At 40.1% G+C, this 20929-nt stretch overlaps 1 protein-coding gene across 10 annotated transcripts in view; it reads right to left on the bottom strand.

The window, feature by feature from the left end:
* Positions 1–20929, bottom strand: part of dysf (dysferlin, limb girdle muscular dystrophy 2B (autosomal recessive)) — a 108551-nt gene that overhangs the window by 57382 nt on the left and 30240 nt on the right. For 8 of the 10 annotated variants that reach the window (XM_080298542.1, XM_026162776.2, XM_080298547.1 and 5 more), the window contains 21 exons: positions 20078–20202; positions 19734–19840; positions 19079–19274; positions 18576–18722; positions 18339–18470; positions 18080–18246; positions 16103–16217; positions 15922–16027; positions 15699–15841; positions 14382–14555; positions 13463–13547; positions 13280–13357; positions 9022–9203; positions 8765–8905; positions 8596–8625; positions 8469–8504; positions 7710–7751; positions 6198–6299; positions 5218–5379; positions 877–1054; positions 705–778 (listed from right to left, as the gene is read on the bottom strand). In XM_080298542.1, the coding sequence (XP_080154668.1) occupies positions 705–778; positions 877–1054; positions 5218–5379; positions 6198–6299; positions 7710–7751; positions 8469–8504; positions 8596–8625; positions 8765–8905; positions 9022–9203; positions 13280–13357; positions 13463–13547; positions 14382–14555; positions 15699–15841; positions 15922–16027; positions 16103–16217; positions 18080–18246; positions 18339–18470; positions 18576–18722; positions 19079–19274; positions 19734–19840; positions 20078–20202 (2522 nt within the window). The remainder of the gene's footprint in view (positions 1–704; positions 779–876; positions 1055–5217; positions 5380–6197; positions 6300–7709; positions 7752–8468; positions 8505–8595; positions 8626–8764; positions 8906–9021; positions 9204–13279; positions 13358–13462; positions 13548–14381; positions 14556–15698; positions 15842–15921; positions 16028–16102; positions 16218–18079; positions 18247–18338; positions 18471–18575; positions 18723–19078; positions 19275–19733; positions 19841–20077; positions 20203–20929) is intronic. The other 2 variants (XM_080298545.1, XM_080298549.1) reach the window with 1 other exon arrangement.

Genomic DNA, 20929 nt, shown 5'->3' with positions numbered 1-20929 from the left:
TTATGTTTGCTCCCTTCAACGGAACCTCGTGCGGTCTGCCAAACCAATAAAGCCAAATTATGTCACGGTCTAATTCTATACAATCTTCTATTCACTAATACACACAATGAAACCACTTACGACTGTGGACCAGGAGGGGGGTAAGAGGGGATATTTAAAAAAAATGCTTTAAAAAGACTACATTTTGTTAGTAATTGACTTTGTGTGTTCTTCAAACTGGGATGTCAAAAATCTTTGACCAGTTATCTGGTGAAAGAAGAAAGAGAAAAAAAATGAAAGGGTAAGACAGTGGGACCTGTTGCTATGAGCCTAATAGGGCTGTGTCCTGTATATAGGTTCCCTCCTCACCACTATCCTTGGCAGTTTTAACTCAATGTGAAAAATAGCCTTTACTAAATAAACAATTTTATCTGCATTCGAGTGATATTGTTGGATAGGCTCTTTTTTTCCTTTTCTTTTGTCAAAGATTTTGGATTTCAACAGGAAGGTGAAAGTCACAGCCCAGCCAGAGAATCCTTATGTTAGTGAGAGGAAATTTAGAGATGAACAGAAAAGTGTTTTTGATGCTTTAAAGGCAGTTTTGTGGCAATTATTTAAAGTACTAATTACCAGTAATTACCTACAGAGTAATTAGCCAATAAATGTACAGTGTTGTGTACACAGAGCAGGTTTAGGCAACTAGCTGATACAAAAAGCTCTTTTACCTGGTCAGACACAAGCGGCTGCTCATCATCGATGTCAATAAAAACCTCCCCAGAAATTAAATGGGGCGTCTCACCTACACGTGCCAACACACACAGGAAAAGAAGACACTTAACATTTATCATCAGTGTTAATCATTTTTGCTCTATTTTTTTCCACTGCTGTGTGCCTTACGTCTCCATCCTTCCTCCTCTCCCTCCAACTCCACAGCTTGCTCATCTTCTTGGTTGTAGCGGTACTCCTCCAGCGAGCGGATGGTGCACTGCCCAACCACCGGCTTCCTCCCAAACTGACGATTGTCAATGACTTTGATGACAATTGGCGGCATGTAGAGCTCCTCTTGGGGAAGTCTCTGTGGTGAGATGGAGGAAGATGAAAACACAGGGACTTAAGCGTCTGGCTGCTTAACGTCTATTTCTAATTGGTTATGCCACCTGCCTGCGTGATGTTGACTGGCTGTGGCTGCTGATTGCCTAAAACTGATTGGTCACCAAAGCATGACCAATCAAGGCTTAAATGGACCTTTTCAGATGTAAAGGAAGAAATAGCTGAATCTGCAGAGGTGCAGATACCATCTTTGTGATGGAAATCAGGGTACATACAACACTTTGAGTTAAAGTGTCTTGACGCATGCTCAATCATCCAGGTAAGGAAATCCCCCAAAAGTTGATTCTGTTCATCTGGACGTAGCGTTTTCAGTTGGAGAAACATTTCGTCACTCATAATCAAGTGACTTCTTTAGTCTCAGCTGACTGCAGGTTCCCCCAAAACCTTTCAACAGTACCTTTGCACAACGCTGAAATTAGCCCACTGATTGAACAGTAGGATGGGAGGTCAGTTTCTTGATCATTGGATTAATATGCAAATTGTCATGACCACTGATCATTGACAATCTTACAATTCTGTGATTGCAGCCATTCCCCAACTCTGTGAATGGTACTGATGGCCATTGATCAGTTGTCACTGACAGTAATGAAACATTTCTCCCACTAAAAATATGACATCCAGATGAAAAGAATCAACTTTTTGGGACTTTGAGTTAACATATAAGTTGAGGATTTTAATATAAGGTTTGCAAGTAAAGTGACACAAAAAAAAAGATAAAACAAAAAAAAATAAAAAACACACACACAAGTTGTGGTAAACTCTGTCCTTTTCAGTATATGCCATTTTGTTCTGTCATGTAAGTGTCACTTCCTTGCATTATATATGGCTCCATTAATCTTAATCGCACACTAGAGATTTTCACACCAGTGTTTTGCAAAAACAGACTGTTGTGAACTTCTGGGAATGATGACCCTGAAGGTCCAAAATGAAGGCTGTTACTGCGTTGTAGGACTACAGTTTGCTCTGTAAAATAAAACAATGAAATGATATTTCATCCTAAGCCTTTCTTATTTATTATTATAATTATGTATTTATTTTAAACTAAAGGTACTCCTGTGCAAACACTTTGGGAAGCTGTGCTTTTTTTCAGACTTCCTCCTCAGTAGTGTTTCTCCTGTTATTTTACTGTTGTCGTCTTTTATGGCTGCACAGCGGTAGGAACATCACATTCCATGTGCTTTTATTTTGTTCTATGCACATATCAGCGTATGAAGCCCATTCTCTTTAAACAAACAAACAAATAACCGCAAAGAAAAAACAAAAACCAAGAATGGACCTTATTCATGTGAGTTTATGGAAAAAATCTAATCAAACCTTTCCAGAATTACTCACAGCTGACTTAACTAGAGCAGAAAGAACAACTTATATCTGCCACAGCCCAATAAAACAATTAGAAAGTTACTAAACAACCACAAATCTGATCAACACTGAGCATTTTATCTTCCTGTTTTCATACAGTCATCATGATCTTCTATTAAAGAGGATTCAATTTAGATTTAAATGACATGTAGCAACATATTTAGGGAAATCTATACAATCCTCTCTTGCGATTTCCTGTATAAGATCTGACTTTTGGTCCAGAACGTCTGCCCCCTTTAAGTTTGCAACCTTCATTGGGTTGTACGTCTGCAGGCTTTAGAAGACAAGCAGACCATCACTTGACCTGCCAGGCATGTTCTCCCGCTTGATGCTGATACTGTAGGTGCTGCAGCTGGCAGAGCTTCTGCAACAGCTATATACTTAAATAAAATTCAACTGGCTCGAGTTCCCTCAATCCTTCTTACTTTTACAGAGAGCTGCAGAAGAAGAATCTCAAAGAACCAGCTGCATAATGAAACCCTCAAAACATTTACAGCAGCTACATCTGAATACAATATGGCAACACAACCTCATTTATCCAAACTCACTCAAAGGTAAATAAACAATGGGCTGGCAACTGTAATCTGTTTGACCTCTCTGGCTTTAAGAAAAGCTTAAGTGAGGCTGATGATGCTAAACTCACACAATAAACTGAGAGAGCTAACATTAGGTGGTTAGACACTTCAAAGAGAAATATTTAAGGAAACTATGCCCATGACATTTTCTTTTGCTCCCGTGGCATAAGAAAACACTTACGCAGTCATCTTAAGGCCTTAATATTGTTAACATTAAATGCTTGGAATTGGTTCAGCGGCTAAATTTAAGGGGAAAAGAAATGTGCACATTTCCACAGTCCGATTGAGGCTGTCACACTCGTGCGGTGGTCAAAACAGGACCTTAATCTTGTTAACATTAAACTGCAGGAGTCAAAGCAAGGATCTGCATTTAAGGGGAAAAAAGTGAATATTTCCATACGCCAGTTATAGCTGTCATAATAAAACACGGAGGTGATCAACTTCAGACCTTAATATTGTTAAACTCTCTAGCCTGTTTGGAGCCGCTGTTAGGAAAATGTGTTTAATATTTCCATATTTCAGTTTAGGTTTCATAAGAAAACACTTAGGTGGAATTCAACGGCACCAATGTAAACTCAGTGGAAACATATTCTCAGAGGACAGTGTTACATTCGAAGGATAAGTAACGACTGGTACGATTCCCTGCTCTGAAGATTGCGGCTGGTCTGATTAAAATAAATGAGTGAATTAAAAAACGCTCTTTGCAGAGTGACAGCGAGGGGAGCGCAGGCGTCGACGTGCATGCAGTTGGGTTTTTTTAGCGACCATACAACCCTTTTTTTTAACCTGCTATAACTTGTGTTCTTTCATAATAGCCCACTATATTCAACTCTGCAATTCCTCTCAGCCTTACAAGGCATTTTAGCTCACTTTTGGCTCCCACTTATACATGGAAATAAATTTAGTGAAACAAGAGAGATGAAAAGATGTCAGAAGCCAATTTCATGTGAGTAGTCTTGTAGTCTTCACATTGGTAGCCTGATACAAGACCCCAAACATAACCTTCAAACTACAACAACTGCCCAAATAAAGTTTTATTTAAAAAAAAAAATGCATATAGATAGACAGCATATAGGGCAGAGGTAGAGAACTTGCCCTGCGGGTGCTCAGAAAATAACCTGATGTTGAACCTCCTTAAAACAAAATAACTCATAATGGACTTGGGAGGCACAGACAGGTCCACTCCCCTCTCATTATAAATGGAGAATGGGTGGAATCTGTCTCCACCTTCAGGTATCTGGGCACCGACATCTTCGCTGATCTCACTTGGACCCACAACACCAACGCCCTGGTAAAGAAAGAGCAGCCGCTGCTGCACTTTCTCCCTGCCGGCTTTCTACTGCTCCTCAGTGGAGAGCGTGCTGGCTGTTTGGTACACAGGGGCCAAGACTGAGAACAAGAAGGCCGTGCAGAGGCTAATTAACACCACCCAAATAACCACTAGCTAGCTAACACTTGAGATGGGATGACCCTATTAGTAAAACCTGATAACCCATAACTGAACTACATGTCAGATAATGCACTGTGTGTGAGACACCCCTGATATTACCAGTGTCAGCTGGTTAGCAATTTGTGCCCTTTTATGTACTTACTTGCAGATTCATGTGCAAATGTGACCATAACTTCATTACACAATCACAAAGTCTTAACAAATATAAAACTTCTACATATTTTATTTATTCCTAGGATCCCTGAACAAGGTGGAAATGTCTGCCTCTTCAGTGGTGGAAAATAAGATGAATTGGTTTATCCAAAGAAAACTACATCGATGTTAAAGGTATTATCCCTGATTTACTAAACATCAAACTTAGCTTACTATTGACCTTGTACTACAGTGACATCCACTTTAAGAACATCCAGTAAGCATCTGTACCCTCCACCATACCCATGGCAAACATATCCACCCTGCATTTATGGTACATTAATGCCTATGCTAATAGCCATGGAAGATAATTAACTCTTATCTGAAGAAACATTCACTTTTCTAAAAATAAATTTTTAAAAATCTGCTGCAGCACACAAGGAAACCTATAATTTTCTTGGAAAAAGAGAAGGAATTTCTCTATTCTGCCATTATTGTGGTTTCACTGATGAAGATAAATGGGTAACACAAACCACAGCAGAGCTGTCCTTAACATGGAAGCTGTGGGCACTGATTACTCTGTGTGTTTAAGTCTAGTACAGCATAGCTCACCACATCAAGGAGAAGCGTATTAATGTCAAAGTTAGGCTTCTTCTTCACACTGCGGATGACGCAGCTCTGGACCATGCTGCCTCCACACTCCACCTGCAGGCTGGGGGAGGTAACGCTGGCCAGCTGGAAGCTCTTCAGGTTCCGGACGCCCCATGCTAAAATCTGTCAGGATGACACAGAAAGAGTAGTGTTGGTGTCATTTTTAGACTTGTAATAATTAAATCTATCAAACTGCTCATAGATATTCAAAATTAAAAAAAACAAAAACAAAATGAAGATCCTTTAAGTTTCTTTGAGTTTAAATTATAAAAATATTAATACTGAAAAACAACAGAAACTCTCAGTTGAACAGATTTTTATCATATATAATGACTGAAGAGGACACCAGATCCAGACTCATAGAGAAGCATTAAATGAAACCAAGCTTTAAGGCAAACCAAAAATCCAGCAGGAAAAGCAGGAACTTGTGGGAAACACTGGGAGCTTTAAAGAAATAACTACAGTGACGCTACAAACAGGGACGGCAAGAAATAGGAAACACGATGATCCAACAAAGGACAAGACAAGACAATTTATACACATGGTAATGAGGCGAGGGGTAAACAGGTGGGAGACACAGTGGAAACAAATCATGGATAACAAGACACAGGACGACAAACCCAACACAGGACACAGAGTTCAACATGTACCAAAATAAAACAGGAAGAGAGACACAGCAGAACAGCAATATTAGATCAACGTAACACAACTAAACTAAGGACCATGACAGACAAGACCAACACAAAGACAAGCCTGAGGGAACAGCAAGGGAAGGCTAAAGGGAACTAATAAAGCTAAAGTCATCTATAATTAAGACACACATAACACAATAGAGAATCAGTACCAGGGATCAAAAGACTATGATCATTTTCACCGTTTCTCAGCACCCAGGAAGGTGGTGATAATGAAGCAGAAAAGTTAAAGCAGATAATTAGTGATACCTCGATGGCGGTTCTCTGCAGAACAGGTTTGATTCCCTGAGGAATCATGAAGACATTTGGCTCTCTCTGAGGCGGTGGGTAGGGAAGGTCTGACTCCTCCGGCTGTGAATATGGATGCAGGAAAGTAGCAGGTCATCAACAAGTGACCAATGAGAATTTGTGCAGTCATGGAGTATTGGAATCATCTGAGAAATGACTCCCCGACTAGGAAAATCCCCTTTTCTGGGTGACTTTAGTGACTTGAAATTACACAAAAATCTGGTAAAGGTTTGGTTTAAGGTAAGAAACTTTAAATCAATTGACTTATATGGCTAACGTTTAATCAAGAAGGTGATATGACATTGTCACTGTTTAAAGCAGTCCATGAGCAATAACGTAGATTAGGCAGAAAACACATTTATTAGCTGGATAACAAGTCTTTAATCTCTGTAGTGCTTTTGCTGTTTCCAAATTCAAATTTAAGAACACATCAAATTCTGAAGAGGAATTTCCCAGGTCGGGACCATCCAAGCAGCACATGAATGCACAACAACGATTTAAACAGCTTGCCGTGCTATTTACTGCCAGGTGAATTGTTCTATGGAAACAAACATGAAGAAATGTTAAATGACAATGTTTAGGATGAGTATATCAATTTTGTTTTAGAGTGTTAATACCACACAAATGTAATAACATTTAACATTAAAAAAAACACTTTAAAAAGCATAAAATAGTACTTTACAACAAGCAGCCTGTTATGTATTTTAAAGCATGCAAATTTAACATTTATTTGGATTAAATATTTTGAATACAAAAGTAATGTAGAAGACCCAACAAGCATGTTAATCCTAAAATCATATAAAACACGTTGAATGTATTTGAAACTCATTGTGTTTGTCAATTTTAAGTTTGACTGAAAAATATAAAAATATGCATCACATTAAATTTCCTACATTGTAAATTTATAAACCACATAATCCAAATATATGTAAAATTAAGATGCGATTAAAATGCATAAGAGGCAAAAATATTTTTGCACCTACAAGAATCTGTAGAAGACCAAAGACAACATCGGTAAGCATTTCTCCTTCTGAGCTTCAGTATGTTTTCCTAAAAAGGTGTAATTATAGTAACAGAAACATTATCTGATTATGATATAATGTTCTCTTTCTTTCTGTGACACAAAATTATTAACTGTACTCACTAATGATAAAATTTAATCTGGAATCTTCTGAAAGTGAAACTTTCTTAAGCTCCTATAAAAAAGGTAAAAATGATTTAAAGTCTGCATGCATGCTGTCTTTGGACTTCCATACGCATCTGCATACAACATACAACAAACCACGTGTAAAAACCACACAGTGTTAGATTACTGCTGATCAAAAATAAGTAAATAAACATTTCAAGTTTTAGAAAAAGGGGATGGCTTTTAACATGCACGTGAGATAAAATTATTAGCGTATGCAGTAAATGGACAGAGACATCAAATGGGATGACCATGGATGGATTTGACTTTGTGTTTCTATATTGTACCCATTGCTGCAGGTTTTCAGAGAGGAATCCTGGAAACATCAGCTGAAGAAGCCAGAATGAAGAAAAAAGAAAATAATTCAGCACAAAAGATAAATGAAAAGAGCTGTAACTGCACAAATATACTGCAACATGTGGGGTGTTTTTGATACGACTGGAAGACAGGCTGTATACTGCATACAAGACGCATAAAGCTGAAGTGAAGACAAATGCAGAAGTGCCATGAATCTGGCTACTGGAGGAACTGCAGAAATTAGCGTTAATTTTTATTTGCCTTTGATGTCACTTGCTTATTTTATGATCTCCAGTTTCAAGATGCTTTTGTCAATTATGGCTCCCAATTACAGTAAAATAGGTCATAAAGCACCGTATTGTTCATGGTGTAGTAACTTTGTGACCGACAAGTTACGTTTGATCCGATCCTCGATCAGGGAATTACAAAAAATGTTAAAGTTGTGGCTTCAAAATAGAACATCACTGTGTCCCCTTCTATCTTTTACATACAGTTTATGAAGAAAGCAGCAGAAAGAAAAACTGAAGAAAGGACTTCATAATAAATTATTCTGATTTAGCCAGTTTGCTTACTTTGAGACTTTTCCTAACAAAAATCAAAAATGGGGGGGGAAAAAAAGTTATTTAAATTTTTTTATGAATATTTACTCTTTGACTCTCCTAGACTGCGTGATAGTCTCATATCAGTCATGTTTACTGTCAAACATTTAAATTTAGAGAAAAACGGTACAATACTTGGTGTGGTTTTACCTCATCTAAGATGTGGGTGGAAGTCAGGAAATCTCCCTGTAGGTGATACGACATGAGTTATATTTCAAAGTTAAATGGAAAAGACAAAAATTCAAGAAGGAATGGGAAAAAATGGAGATAAACGTACCTCTTGACCTGGAATATGGTGAAGTGACGGCTGTTGGAATAACAGTGAAATCAAGACTCGTCCTCAAAGACTAAAGCATCCATATCAGAACCACATGCCTTTTTAAAAACTTTGAATATGACAAGAAGGAAAAAGACCAGTAGGTGAAAGTGTCAAGTTGACCTCTGACCTTTTCTCTGCGTATAAGCTCAAAGGCAGCCAGCAGCTCGCCAGCGTTCTTGTCCCCTCTGCGAATTGGGAACCAGGCCAGGCGTGGCGACCGAGTCAGTGAGGGCTGGCACACGCAGCGACCCATGAACTCATCAGCTCCCTGAAGAATGAAAACACCACATAGACATACATGTTACATCCATGTTTTAGCAATATAGGAAGACAAACAGATGTTCAAAGACCTCTAAATAGCTTTCATGAGATTTAAACACTCACGTATGTGTCCTGATCGTAGAGTTCCACTATAATATTGGGGGGGCTGGCCATCGTGACCTCGGAGTCGCCAAAAATCTCCACTTCATAGAAGATGAGCGTCTGGTCCCAGGTGGGATTGAGAGTGTTTCGCACCGTCACCGTCTTCTGGGATTGGTGGAGGAAGGATACGATCGCGTAGGGGTCTGGAGAGAAAAACACTGTGAGCCTTTCTTTTCGCTAGTTTAAACTTGGTGAGAGTACATATGACTCAAGGTCTGGACGTTTGGCAGAGTGAGGTCATTTATTTTTTAATGGCTCAATATTTGTTTACTCAACCTATAGGGTTTCCTTTACCTATGGAAGATATAATGTTATTGATGTATTAGACTGGATTATTAAAAGGATTTTTTGCATGACAGTTCCATCCATCCACTTATCTGGGTCCAAGAGAATACCCATTTTAGAAGGGAAGCCCATAGCGCCCTCTTCCAGCCATTTCCTCCCACTGTGGACCTTCACAGGGAGGATAAGGAGTATTATCCTCCTGGAGTTGGAACATAAGCTCAGGTCCTTTTCCTTTAAAAAGTTACCACCACCACCACTATAATCTGCTAATCCAGACAGGCCTACCCAGAACTTCACCAATGCTGCAGAGGAGTGTCAACCAGGGCAGCCCCTCAACATCCAGAGCCTTAAAGGAGTCCCAGTGAATTGTATCCAACCCACAGGCCCAGTGAAACAGAGTCATCTCCAGACCCTGCATCGTCTACAGAGGTCGTACTAGTGGGGTTTAGGAGATGGGTGAACTATTACATCTAGCTTGATGGATACTGAAGAGTTTCAAGAAGCTGGCCCTCAGTGATGCATTAATGAGAAGATTTGTCACTTGCAAATTAGAAAGAATGAAATATAATGCAACTTCTCAGAGAGACCAAACATGTATAAGCAGAAAGGGTAGTTTCTGTTTTTCACACTGGGTCTCATTTTGGTCACTCCCAAAAAAAAAAAGAAAACAAAAGGAAAATTAAATGGTTGCAACATCTTCTGGGCGAAGGTTTTGGAAGCTGCTTACGAGCTTTTGCCGCCCTAATTTGCAAAGCAGAGAGCAAGGTTATTATTGAAGATGCTGAGTGAGTTTTTAAAGACAGTCCTCGCAAGTATAGCAGTACAAACTTATGCATGATTATGTCCAAACTGTCCTGGCGTCCTGCACAGTGACATCAGCAGCTTGGGAATGCCAAGCTGGAGACAGAGGGCTGGGAACGCCGCTCTGGGAAGTTTGTTATTCCAGGTTAAAACGGCTCTCCTCCATGTTAAACACACACACACACACACACACACACACACACACACACACACACACACACACACACACACACACACACACACACACTGAATTAAACACATGTAGCCTACGTACAGTTACACAGACTGAGTAGTTTGTTGTTTCAGGCCGGGTAAAGAGTCTCTGTGGAGCCGTTAGCATTGGAGTAAACAGAAGTTAAGATGCATTTTCCCACCAGCCCTCAATTAACCCTATATCTAAGACACACACACACACTCGCACACAGTGTACAGACACACCACCCATGGTGACCCATTCAATTACCGTCCATTTCCAACATCCCATTAGCTCATAAAAACCACAATACAAACAGCCCCGGGGGGTTATGTAAGTCTGTGCTTGTGTGTTTTTAGTGAGAGTGTGTGTGTTTATGTTTGTGTAGAGGGGAAGCGGCAGTAGTCAGGACCCTGGTGGGAGCCACAGAGGGACATAAGCAAACGAAGACTGGGAAAAGAGAAAGAGGAGAGGAGGGAGGATGGAAAGAAAGAGAAAAGGAGGGAGGAGAGGACAGGAGGAAAAGAGCATTATCTCTAAATGTGGAGATTTTGATCCAAGATTAGATACAGTTTAAAGGAAGAATGATGAAAAAAATCCAAGAAGGGGAATCAGTGGAATCAAGCCACACAAGCATTCTTCATGACTTTATTTCTGATTTTTGAGGGAACATAGATCCTTACAAAAGACACTCTGTCAGAATAAAATACTAAAGAGCTTCGCGGCAGTTAAACCTGCAATGTTTAACTTTTGTCTCAATCTTCTGCGTACAGTATGCCCATGAATGACCGCAAAAAATAACAAAGTACAGCCAGCTTGATAGAAATAGTGGTGAGCACAGTGCATAGCACTTTCTATAAAGTACCTGGGTGTATTAGACGTTAGTGAGGCCTGTACAGCCTACTTGGGCTACCAAGAATCTAATCAAACAAGTTCTTAAATTCCAAAGTCATCAAATATTGTCTCTACGGGGGAAAGAGTTACGTCATTTTAACATGAGAACATGGGAATGGACTCTAGTTTGAATACAGCTTCAAGTGGTCATTTGAGGAACTGCAGTTTAAGGGATCGTCGGGGCTTTTTTTAACCTCAAGAAGTTAAACTATTAGGAGAAAATAGTCTCGCCTCTTTGTGGCTTTTGTGAGCACAAAGCTTAAATCAAAGCAGGAAGTAAACCAAACACGTAAAGAGAAGAAACACTTCATCAGCTGATTGCTCCACTAGTTGCTTCGTCAGCAAGCAGTTTCTTGCTCTGGTAAGATCATTGCTTCAGCAGGTTGAAAGAAGCAAACAAACAGAGGCAGACGGCAAAGGGCAAACGGGGAACTATAAAGAGAAGCTTAAAAAGACAGATGTGCAGGAAAAGCAGAAAGAAACACAGACAAAAGATGAAAGGCAATCAGAGAAAAAGACAACAGACAGAAGGAAAAAGAAAACAAGAAAGACCTCAGCGTCTTTAATCATGGATGCCCAGACGCCATGTTACACCAGATTAACGCACAAGTGAAGCCCATCCATCAACTCTTCTCATCCATTACATTGTGTGTGTGTGTGCGTGCTAAGGAGACCGAGTGAATGAGAGTGATAGCGATTCATCATGTCAGTCTGTGGCCAGGATGCTCTCTGAGCTTCTTTCTCTCTAACCCTGTCTTTAACCAACCTCCCATCTATCATCGCTCTCCCCCTCCATCTGTCCGTCCATCCATTCGTCTGTTCTCTGAGAGCTCTGTTTTTATATGTGAGTCTGCGGTGGGTTTCTGATTAACACAGGCTCGCAGCAGTCGCAGTTACCGTGACCTCTCTGAATGGAAGAAAAACATGTTGTTTTGCGCGTGTGCTTTGCTCTCTCATTCTGTGCGCCTGTTTTCTGCGCTGCTTCCCTCTGCAGTGCAGTAACACCAGCTGCACATACACAACTCGGTGCTTCATATCAAAGCTTCTTTTTCTTCATGTCCCGTAAGGTTCGCCTGCTGCGGTGCATTTAAAGACTTTATTTATTTATTTGAAAAGTCAAAGGATTGTTAGCAATGACAAAGCGTGAAAAGACACTTGTCAATAGTGATGTTTTAACTTATGAACATATGTTTTCGGCCACATGGGGGCAGCAGAGACATGTTAAATGCAAGTTTATTATTCTCTCTCTTAGTATGGAAGCTCGTTTCCGCCACAAAAAAAAAGAAAAAAGAAAAAAAGGATCTCGAAATTTCGACTTATTTTCTCGAAATTTCGACTTATTAACTAAAAATTTCGAGAAAATAACTCGAAATTTCGAGTTATGGATACTTGTTGTTTTGTCTTTTTTAGTGGCAGAAACAGGCTGCTACTTGATATGAAGTAGCAAGTGAGTGGAAACAATCCACCCTCCCTCAACAATGAGCCTGTCATGGCCTTGGACACAATTAAGTTTCTTTTTTTCTTTAGTTGTGCATTGTTGTAACTATCCTTGTGTTTTGATCTTTCGATCCTATTCACAGATGGAGTTTCATTGTTCCAGGTTTTGCTTCATGTTGTAGTTATATTTGCAGCTGCAGGCCATGTTCTGTCTTGTGTGTTTATGCACCCAGAGTCAGGAAAAATCTATTTCTAAGACACAGAAAGATGAAGGCATCCTACAGATAATGCAGTTTGGGATAATTTTGCACTTTGTATGTTTTTAAAAGCACCATCACTTTTACTGCCTTTAACTTTTGTCCTGTATATGTAAACATAACACTCCGATAATCACCACAACCCTAATTTCTTTCTGGAGGGACGGAAGAAAATCCATCTTATGTAATAAACACTGAATATACGGTAATTTGGCGTCTGGATTGGAATAAAGGGGGAAAACAACATTAAAGGTGTCTAACAAAATAAAATCATCAAAACTGCTGGAAAAAATGATTTGGGGTCAACTTTGGCTGCCAGATGATGCAGCAGTTCCAACATTGTCTTCAGTACCTGAGAAGCTGTCTTTGTCCATGGGCAGCAGGTCTCTGGCTTGATACAGATAGCACCGCAGATGGTATCGAGTGCCACCTGCATATATACAAATGCACACACAGACACAGATATGTACACACATCATTATACACACAAAAACAGGGACGGGAAAGAAAGGGAGGAAAAAGGAAGCTGCCTTACGCTCAAAGAAACAGGAAATGGTAGGCCTGTTGACTCCAAACGTGGTCGTAACTGACTTGTCTTCATTCTTGTCCTCTATACTGCTCTGTGGAGGAAGGGTCGGAGGAGAGGAGCAGAACAGAAACAAAACCTTTTACAAGCACTTTCTTTCTGTGTGGCCTTCAAAATAAAAGACTGTGTTACTTTTACTGCACAAATAATGACAGGTCAAATCACTTTATTTTATTTTATCTGTACCATTTTTGATGATTTTGTCCACTTAAGCCCATCTTCAAGTATGTCGCCAAATACCAGTGATAAAGCACAAAGCCAGGCCAATTAAGGGATAAATTACCCAGAATTTGGACTGGATGAATTTGATTTTGCAGCAGGAGGTGGAGCAGGTCATGTGCTAATCAGGAGACTGGAGGTTTGACCCCTGGATTTCCAGTCTTATGCGAGTATTTACCTTTTTTTTCTGTTTCTGACCCTGTTGAGTTCTCATTCTGTATTGGCTCTCCAGGTCTGGGTGATAGCCACTTTGTTTTTTCTTTCTAGCTCACTTCAGGTCTCAGCCTGCGCCTCATCAGTCTGTTTCTACTGTTCTTCATTTGGTCTGTGTGACGTTGTCTTTGTTTCTTAAAAATGGCACTATGTGGTTGACCTTAAAGAGTTTAACCAATCAAATGTTTTCAGGAGAACTTAGTCCAGACACTTCATTTTTCCTATGAGAAAAATCCTGAAAGAATTCCTACAGGTGAGACCATCCAAAAATCAGCTGATAGTTCCTGTGGTGGTAAACAACACATGCCTGCAGGCAGCCATCAAAAATTCAGGGTAGGACTTTTCAGAGGAGGATTAGCAGTTTTGAACATGTGAAATCAAAACACCTGGGTTATATATTGTTTAGGTGTCTACATAATTTGGGGCACTTCCTCACCAGAGAACACTCAAGGGCAAAGATGGCTGCCGGTCCTGTCTTCTCCAGCGGCTCCATGCGGCGCCTCCACCTGCGCCTCCTGAAGCTGTCCGTCTTCCTGGGCTTGAGGTGGAACCTCCAGCCAAAAAGCGAGGCGTACTCCCAGCCCTCCCTCTCCGCCTCGTCTGGACGCTGCTGTGAACACGAACATAAACTTAAATCAGCTTTTCCCCAAAAATAAAAACATGAGGGCAGAAGAGACGCTCAAAGCAAACTTTCCTAAATTCATTTGTGGAGCTTGGCCACCATCTAGTGGTTACTATGGGGAACTTCAGCTGTTCATGACTTAATTTTGTAATTACATTTTTATTTTAAAATTCAATTTAGGAAAAACTATTAATCCACATTTTTGACTAACATCATTTTTTCACTTGTCTTCATCAGCTCCTTTCTTTATACATCAAATCAGGCCAGCAAATCCTTACTGACATGATATTTTGGTCAAATATATCTTCTCAAACGATAAACAAAAAAAATAAAATAAAATAAAACATACAGTGTGTGGAATAAAATAAGCCATCAAACTGATGGAAACTTTAAGACTTTAATGTTCCTCTGACTATTATCATGGTTGCCTTCTTCACATCACCGGATTTCTTAGGATGGGCAGACATGATGGGGATACACGGATCCGTGACCTAAAAAGAATGGGATGTAAAGTAGGATATCTTCTGTGTTACAGAATGTATCATAATCCCAGAGTGAGAAAAGTAAAGAACATAATTTCTTCTTAATTTCTTCCTAGAAAACAAGAAAAAAAAACACTTGAGGAATTTACAATATGCAGCATGAAGAAATAGGAAATAAGAATTCCAGAGACCAATATGTATTGTTTATGGGATTATTTGACAATCATTCATGCAACACCTCAAAATTAGCTGGTAATGCTTCAGAATATGGCCCACGACTCAGAGTGAATAATAGAACATCATCATGTACATCAACATAATACAGCCCACGCTCCGATGGGCAGTTTATTTCTGATGTCAGACGGAGAAATTGTGTTGGGTTTGTTGCAAAGTTACCATAAAATTACGCTGAACTTAAAACTGCTTACAGTATATTTTGCATCTCTTTTCCTGAAAACACCCGAAGTTATGCAAATACACACATTGAAACTGTATTTATCATGCCCTTGTTATAAAGTGTCACCGCTTTGTTCATTGCAGACTCATTTGTCCTGCTTTTGGCTTTGTTGAAGCGCCGATATTTAATATGTCAGAAAAAACAGTGAATGAAGTATATTTTGTTCAAACTCATTTCCTTCTCTTCTGCTACCTTTCTCAGAGCATCCATCTTCTGCTGGTCTCGTCGCCTCATCCGTATCCATCGTCTTCGTCGGTTGGTGTGGTACATCTTCTCTGCCGGCACCCACGACTTGGGACGCCGGTCTGGGGGAATGGTGATGCCGTACTCCCAGCCTGAACACACAGAAAAGGACTTATTAGTTTTAATTTACTCTCTATTGTTGAAAGTGGTATTATTGTGTGCCTGTGTGTACCTTGATCATCCACAGCCCTGTTGAGATCCTCACTCCACTCCACCTCCTCCCATACCCAACCTGGTGGACACTCAATCTCGTCCTTTGGCACCGCCTTCTCCCCGTTCTGACAAAGACACACTTGCTTAGATTTACTGCGATGACTGAAGCCAAAATATGTTACATAAGCACTTATACATACCACATCCGTGTATCCTTCCTGCATGCCGATCCACTGGCCACCTGGTAGCCTCATCTGGTTTTCAAACACTTCCTCTGTGAAGGTCATGTGACCGGCATCCACATCAAACAGGAGTCTGAAGTATTAACAGCACAAAGCAACAGATACATACACATTCATTTACAAATGACCTTCATGTTTAAATATTTTCATTTGCCACATTTAACTCACTGCTAAACAACTACAGTTGTGGTCAGAAGCTTACATCCATCATCGGAGGCATGAATGTTGGGGTAATTTTGGACTTCTAATTTTGGATTTCTCTAATCTACACATGGTCAAAAGTATACAGATTTACCCCCCACACACTCTAATATTTAGTTAAATGTTCATTAGCACAACCAGATGTTTTTGTTAGCCGTCAACAAGCTTCTGGCACAATTCTGGTTGAATATTTGGATACTTTTCTTGGCAGTAACTGTAGAGTTCATTTAAACTGGTTGCTTTCCTGACATGGACCCAACTTTTAAGCTAACTCCAAAAATATTCAATAGGGTTGAGGTCAGGCTATGGGGACGGCAATTCCAGAAGCTTAACATGAGATTGCTTCATCCATTCCAGACGCAGCTTTGAAGCATGTTTGTGATCACTGGTTTGTTGGAACACCCAACTGTGTTCACGTTTCAACCAACAAACTGTTGATTTGAGGTGAAGTTGAAGAATTTGGAGGTAGTCCTCTCCCTTCATTATTCCACCCACTTTGTGCAATGTAGCAGTACCGCTGGAAGCAAAACAGCCACAGAGCATGATGCACCACCACCATGCTTGACAACTGATGCAATGTTCTAATCCTCCAATATCCCTCTTATCATTGTGGCCAAATAGCTCAATTTTTGTCTCGTCTCATCATAAAACCTTTCTCCTTGAGGTATTTAAGCTTGTCCATGTGGGCAGCTGCAAATTTCAGGTTGAGCTTGAAAGTGTTGATTTTAAAGTTCACTTCACTGTGGACAGAGATGCTGGTGTTTCAGAAGTTTTCAGTTCATGGCAGGCTTGAGCCTTGGTCGTTTCTGGGTTGTTCCCAAACATCCTAACAAATTTCCTTTCATCTGATTGTGACAGTTAGGGTCTTCTTCCAGACCTTAGCAAAGTCATTATACATCTGATTAACTTGTGTTGAATTGTTTGAAATGACAGTCTATTAATCTGTAGCTGTTAAGAAATGGAAACAGACCTTCCAAACTTGTGGAATCTAGAGTTCTCCTTATTTGATCCGAGTTGCTCGGACTTTATCGTTTCAAGTATCAGTCAATCCAGTAAGTGCTGTCAAACAAATCCTTTCTATGCTGACAAGAGAAACTACCAGTTGCCACTCAATCACCAACCGTGATTTAATAGACCTTGAAGTTGTCAGGTTAAGACCTTCAGCCAGAACCTTTAGCGCCACTTAATCAAAGATTTAGGCAACTGTACGTATATTTGAGTCCGTATGAACACTTTTGACCCTGCTTCGATTCAAGATAATTATATAAATTTCACAAGAGAGCCTCTGAAAATTTTGGAAAGAATCACATCAAGATATTTGCCATAGCTTTCCTTTCACACGTGTAGCATACACCAGGAAATAGTCTGGTTCAGTCCGTTTATATATTATAATGTCTAGAAAAGTTCAGGGCTGCACCTGTGAAAATAAGTAAATCCACAGACTAAATCCATAAGTGTTGTAAATATATATATTTCCTAACATGTATAAGTGTCTCCATCTTAATGTATAAAACTGACTGATGGGTTCCAGCCTGTCCATTTGTTGATATCTGGAGCAAATATGTTAATCTTAGTGGATAAATTAAACCTAAAAATGTGCCTCTAAAAAAAATCAGTTAAAGCCACAAAATTCCCATGTTCTTTCCAACAGCTTCAGCACACAACAAAGCCCAGAGTTTGAAACTGTTAATCACAGAATAATGAGAGTGTGAAAGGTTAAAGGAACAGACTCACGTCCTCTCGGGGCTGATGTACCAGTCTCCAGCCCAGGACCAGCCAGGCGAGGGTTTGAAACTCTCTTTGGGCAATTTAACTCTCCCGGTGATGTCGCTATACTTGGGGTAGGTTAAACCTGTAGTTCCCCAGCTGCCCACCAGGGCGAGCCGTGTCTGGTTCTCATACTACAGACAGAGAGAAAGAGGCAGGCTGGGATCATTGCTAATATTTAAAGACTTCTTTTTGAGACTTCATTCTAGTTCTGTCGACTTCTTACCGCCTCGGCAAAGACAGACAGTTTTCCTTCAGCATATTCATTGAAGTGTTTGACATCAGCAGCCAATCCAAACCAAACTTTAACCCTCAACTGACCGGGAAGTTTGGCTTCTCCTCCACTGCCCTGTGGACACTGCACAGCAAACACATACAAACGGTGAGTCACACTTTGTGTCAAGAAGCTGATTAACGTAAGAGGTGTAATGTCCTCTGATGTTACTCGACTGTGAGTGTGCACCTTAAGAAAGACAGTCTGCAGCTGACCGCAGTGTTTCCCACAGTGCTGCTGGGAGAAGATGACGGTGTGTGCTGGGATGCGGTGGTACGCTACCCTGCGGTCACCCTGCAACATCCATATCACGATGTCTGGAAGGCTGTTCTGGGGCTGGAAGATTGACGTAAAGGAAGAGAGAGAGAAATTAGTGGTAACGAGTTTTCTCATTAAAGGATAATTTAAATGAATAATAGTTTATGGAATGTGTCTATGCATCCATCTCTAGGCCAGATAAACTTTCAGAGAGGAAATGGTTGGTCAGCTTGTTTTTTTTCAAAGCTCATCACCTTGAATAACATTTAAAATTAATACTTGAATTCATTATAGGAAGGCCAAGAAAAGGGAAAACTTATATGACGTTTGCTTAAAAATGACTCAATTTATTTATTTTTATTTCCTGTGCTCACTTTCACCCACCAGATATCAAGAGCTTCTGACTCAAACTGTAGCAGTTTATTTAAACGCACCTCTTCAGTCATGGTCCTCAGCCTGTTGGCCCAGTCCTCAGCCTGCTCCAGCATCGTGGAGAGCTCAGTCTCCGGGCCGTGTTTGAGAGCCAGCGCCGCCGCGGCGATCTGCTGCAGGTGGAGGGTACGAACGTGCCTCAGCGAGCGATCCAGAGGCGTTGCACACTGCCACTGATCGAGTGAGGGCAGCTCATCACTGGGAAAAGAGAGCGAAAAAGACGGGAAGCAAACATGGCAGGAAATGAAGAGTTAACCAGTGAGAAGTCACGGGGCTAATGATGAGTGCAGCACGTGCTGGTTGATAAATATTTTTTTTTAAAACAAAGAACAAAGATTATTGTCACTAAAAATAATTAATGTACTTTTAATGCTCCAGAGATGATTGCTGCTTAGCTCAATATTATGTATTGAGGCTGATGCAGCTACATGAACTCACTTAAACTGAGTCAGTTCCCTGGATAGAGATCATTTTAATTACTCTATAATTTAACCAGCAAAAATCTGTCGTTAAAGGAATTTAACTATTTTTTCCAGCAAAGTCTTAATGACACATTAACAAATAAAAACTTCCCTGGATTTCCCTCCCTGCAATGAAGCACATATGAACACTTGGGAATAAGTGGACCACAATAAGTTTAAATAACACTGAGTTTACCTGCAGTCACTGATAAGCTGGTCCAACAACTCCACCACTCTGAGCTCCACCTCCTCCAGATCACCGCCAGCCTTTACTGCCAGCTGCACCCTCTGCAGGTTCGCCTCCTGGACAGACAAACCCGTTCACTCAGTTAAAGCTCAGCATACAAATTTAACAACCGACTCCAGGGAGCTTTGAGTTAAATTATTAACACTGATTTTTTTTTATGTAATTTTAGATAAAAATAACATAAAACAACTATTATTTTCATGTTTAAATATTTGCATAAAAAATAAAGTATTTAAATCTTCAACTCGATTTAGTTGTAACAAGTACAGATGAAGACACATTCGGGCACACACCAGCCTGTCTGTGATGGCCAGCAACATGTTGAGAGCCTCGATCCTTGGCTTGATGTCCTCCCACTCAGAAGAGAGAACAACCACCGGCTTAACATTTCCCCATGGGAGGTAGTAATAGTGGCAACCTGAAACATATGCACACACACACATTTACATAGGCAGCAAGAATAGAGACAGTGCTGTAAAAACAATTAAATCATAGTTTTTAAATCACAATCTGCATGAAATTTATCTGCGTTATAAAAATACACATTTTTAATCATCTGAACTGCAGATCCATCGAAATCTGATACTGATCATTGAACACCAATCATCCTCTGTAAACTATATTTGACTTTATGATTTGAGAACTAATACATACTACCTGAAACATAGTTCTTTGTTCACTACATATGCTGTATATCATTTATTTATGCGTAATTGTTATTATTATTTTCACTCATTTACTGCTCAAGTGTACCACTTTGTTACATTTGAACATTTCTCTTGCTTTTCTGCACACACATTTAGGTGTATAGCAGACATAAACTACCCAACAGCTCAAGATTTCAGTCCTCTTTAGTTCCCTGAGTGTCAAATACTCTGAGTTGTTGGTATCTCACAGATAAACATAAGGTGTGTATTGGCATCTTAATCTGTCTCATATGGAAGATTGCAAAGGCGTCATATTTATACACACGGGGTAAGTGTAATATGTTTAGCATTGATGTTTTTCATGGCTATACCTAGCCAGCAAGTGAAAACTGAGGAAAACAAAGTTTCAAATGAGAAGTTGACTACACTCGTCTGGATGGCAAAAACTTTTAACGTACGCCAACTACACTGGGGTGCCAAGTGCATCACCACAGGCTT

This window comes from Astatotilapia calliptera, chromosome 3 (assembly GCF_964374335.1).
Source record: "Astatotilapia calliptera chromosome 3, fAstCal68.1, whole genome shotgun sequence".
In the NCBI taxonomy this organism is placed as follows: Eukaryota; Metazoa; Chordata; class Actinopteri; order Cichliformes; family Cichlidae; genus Astatotilapia; species Astatotilapia calliptera.
This window is presented reverse-complemented; position numbering and strand designations above follow the sequence as displayed.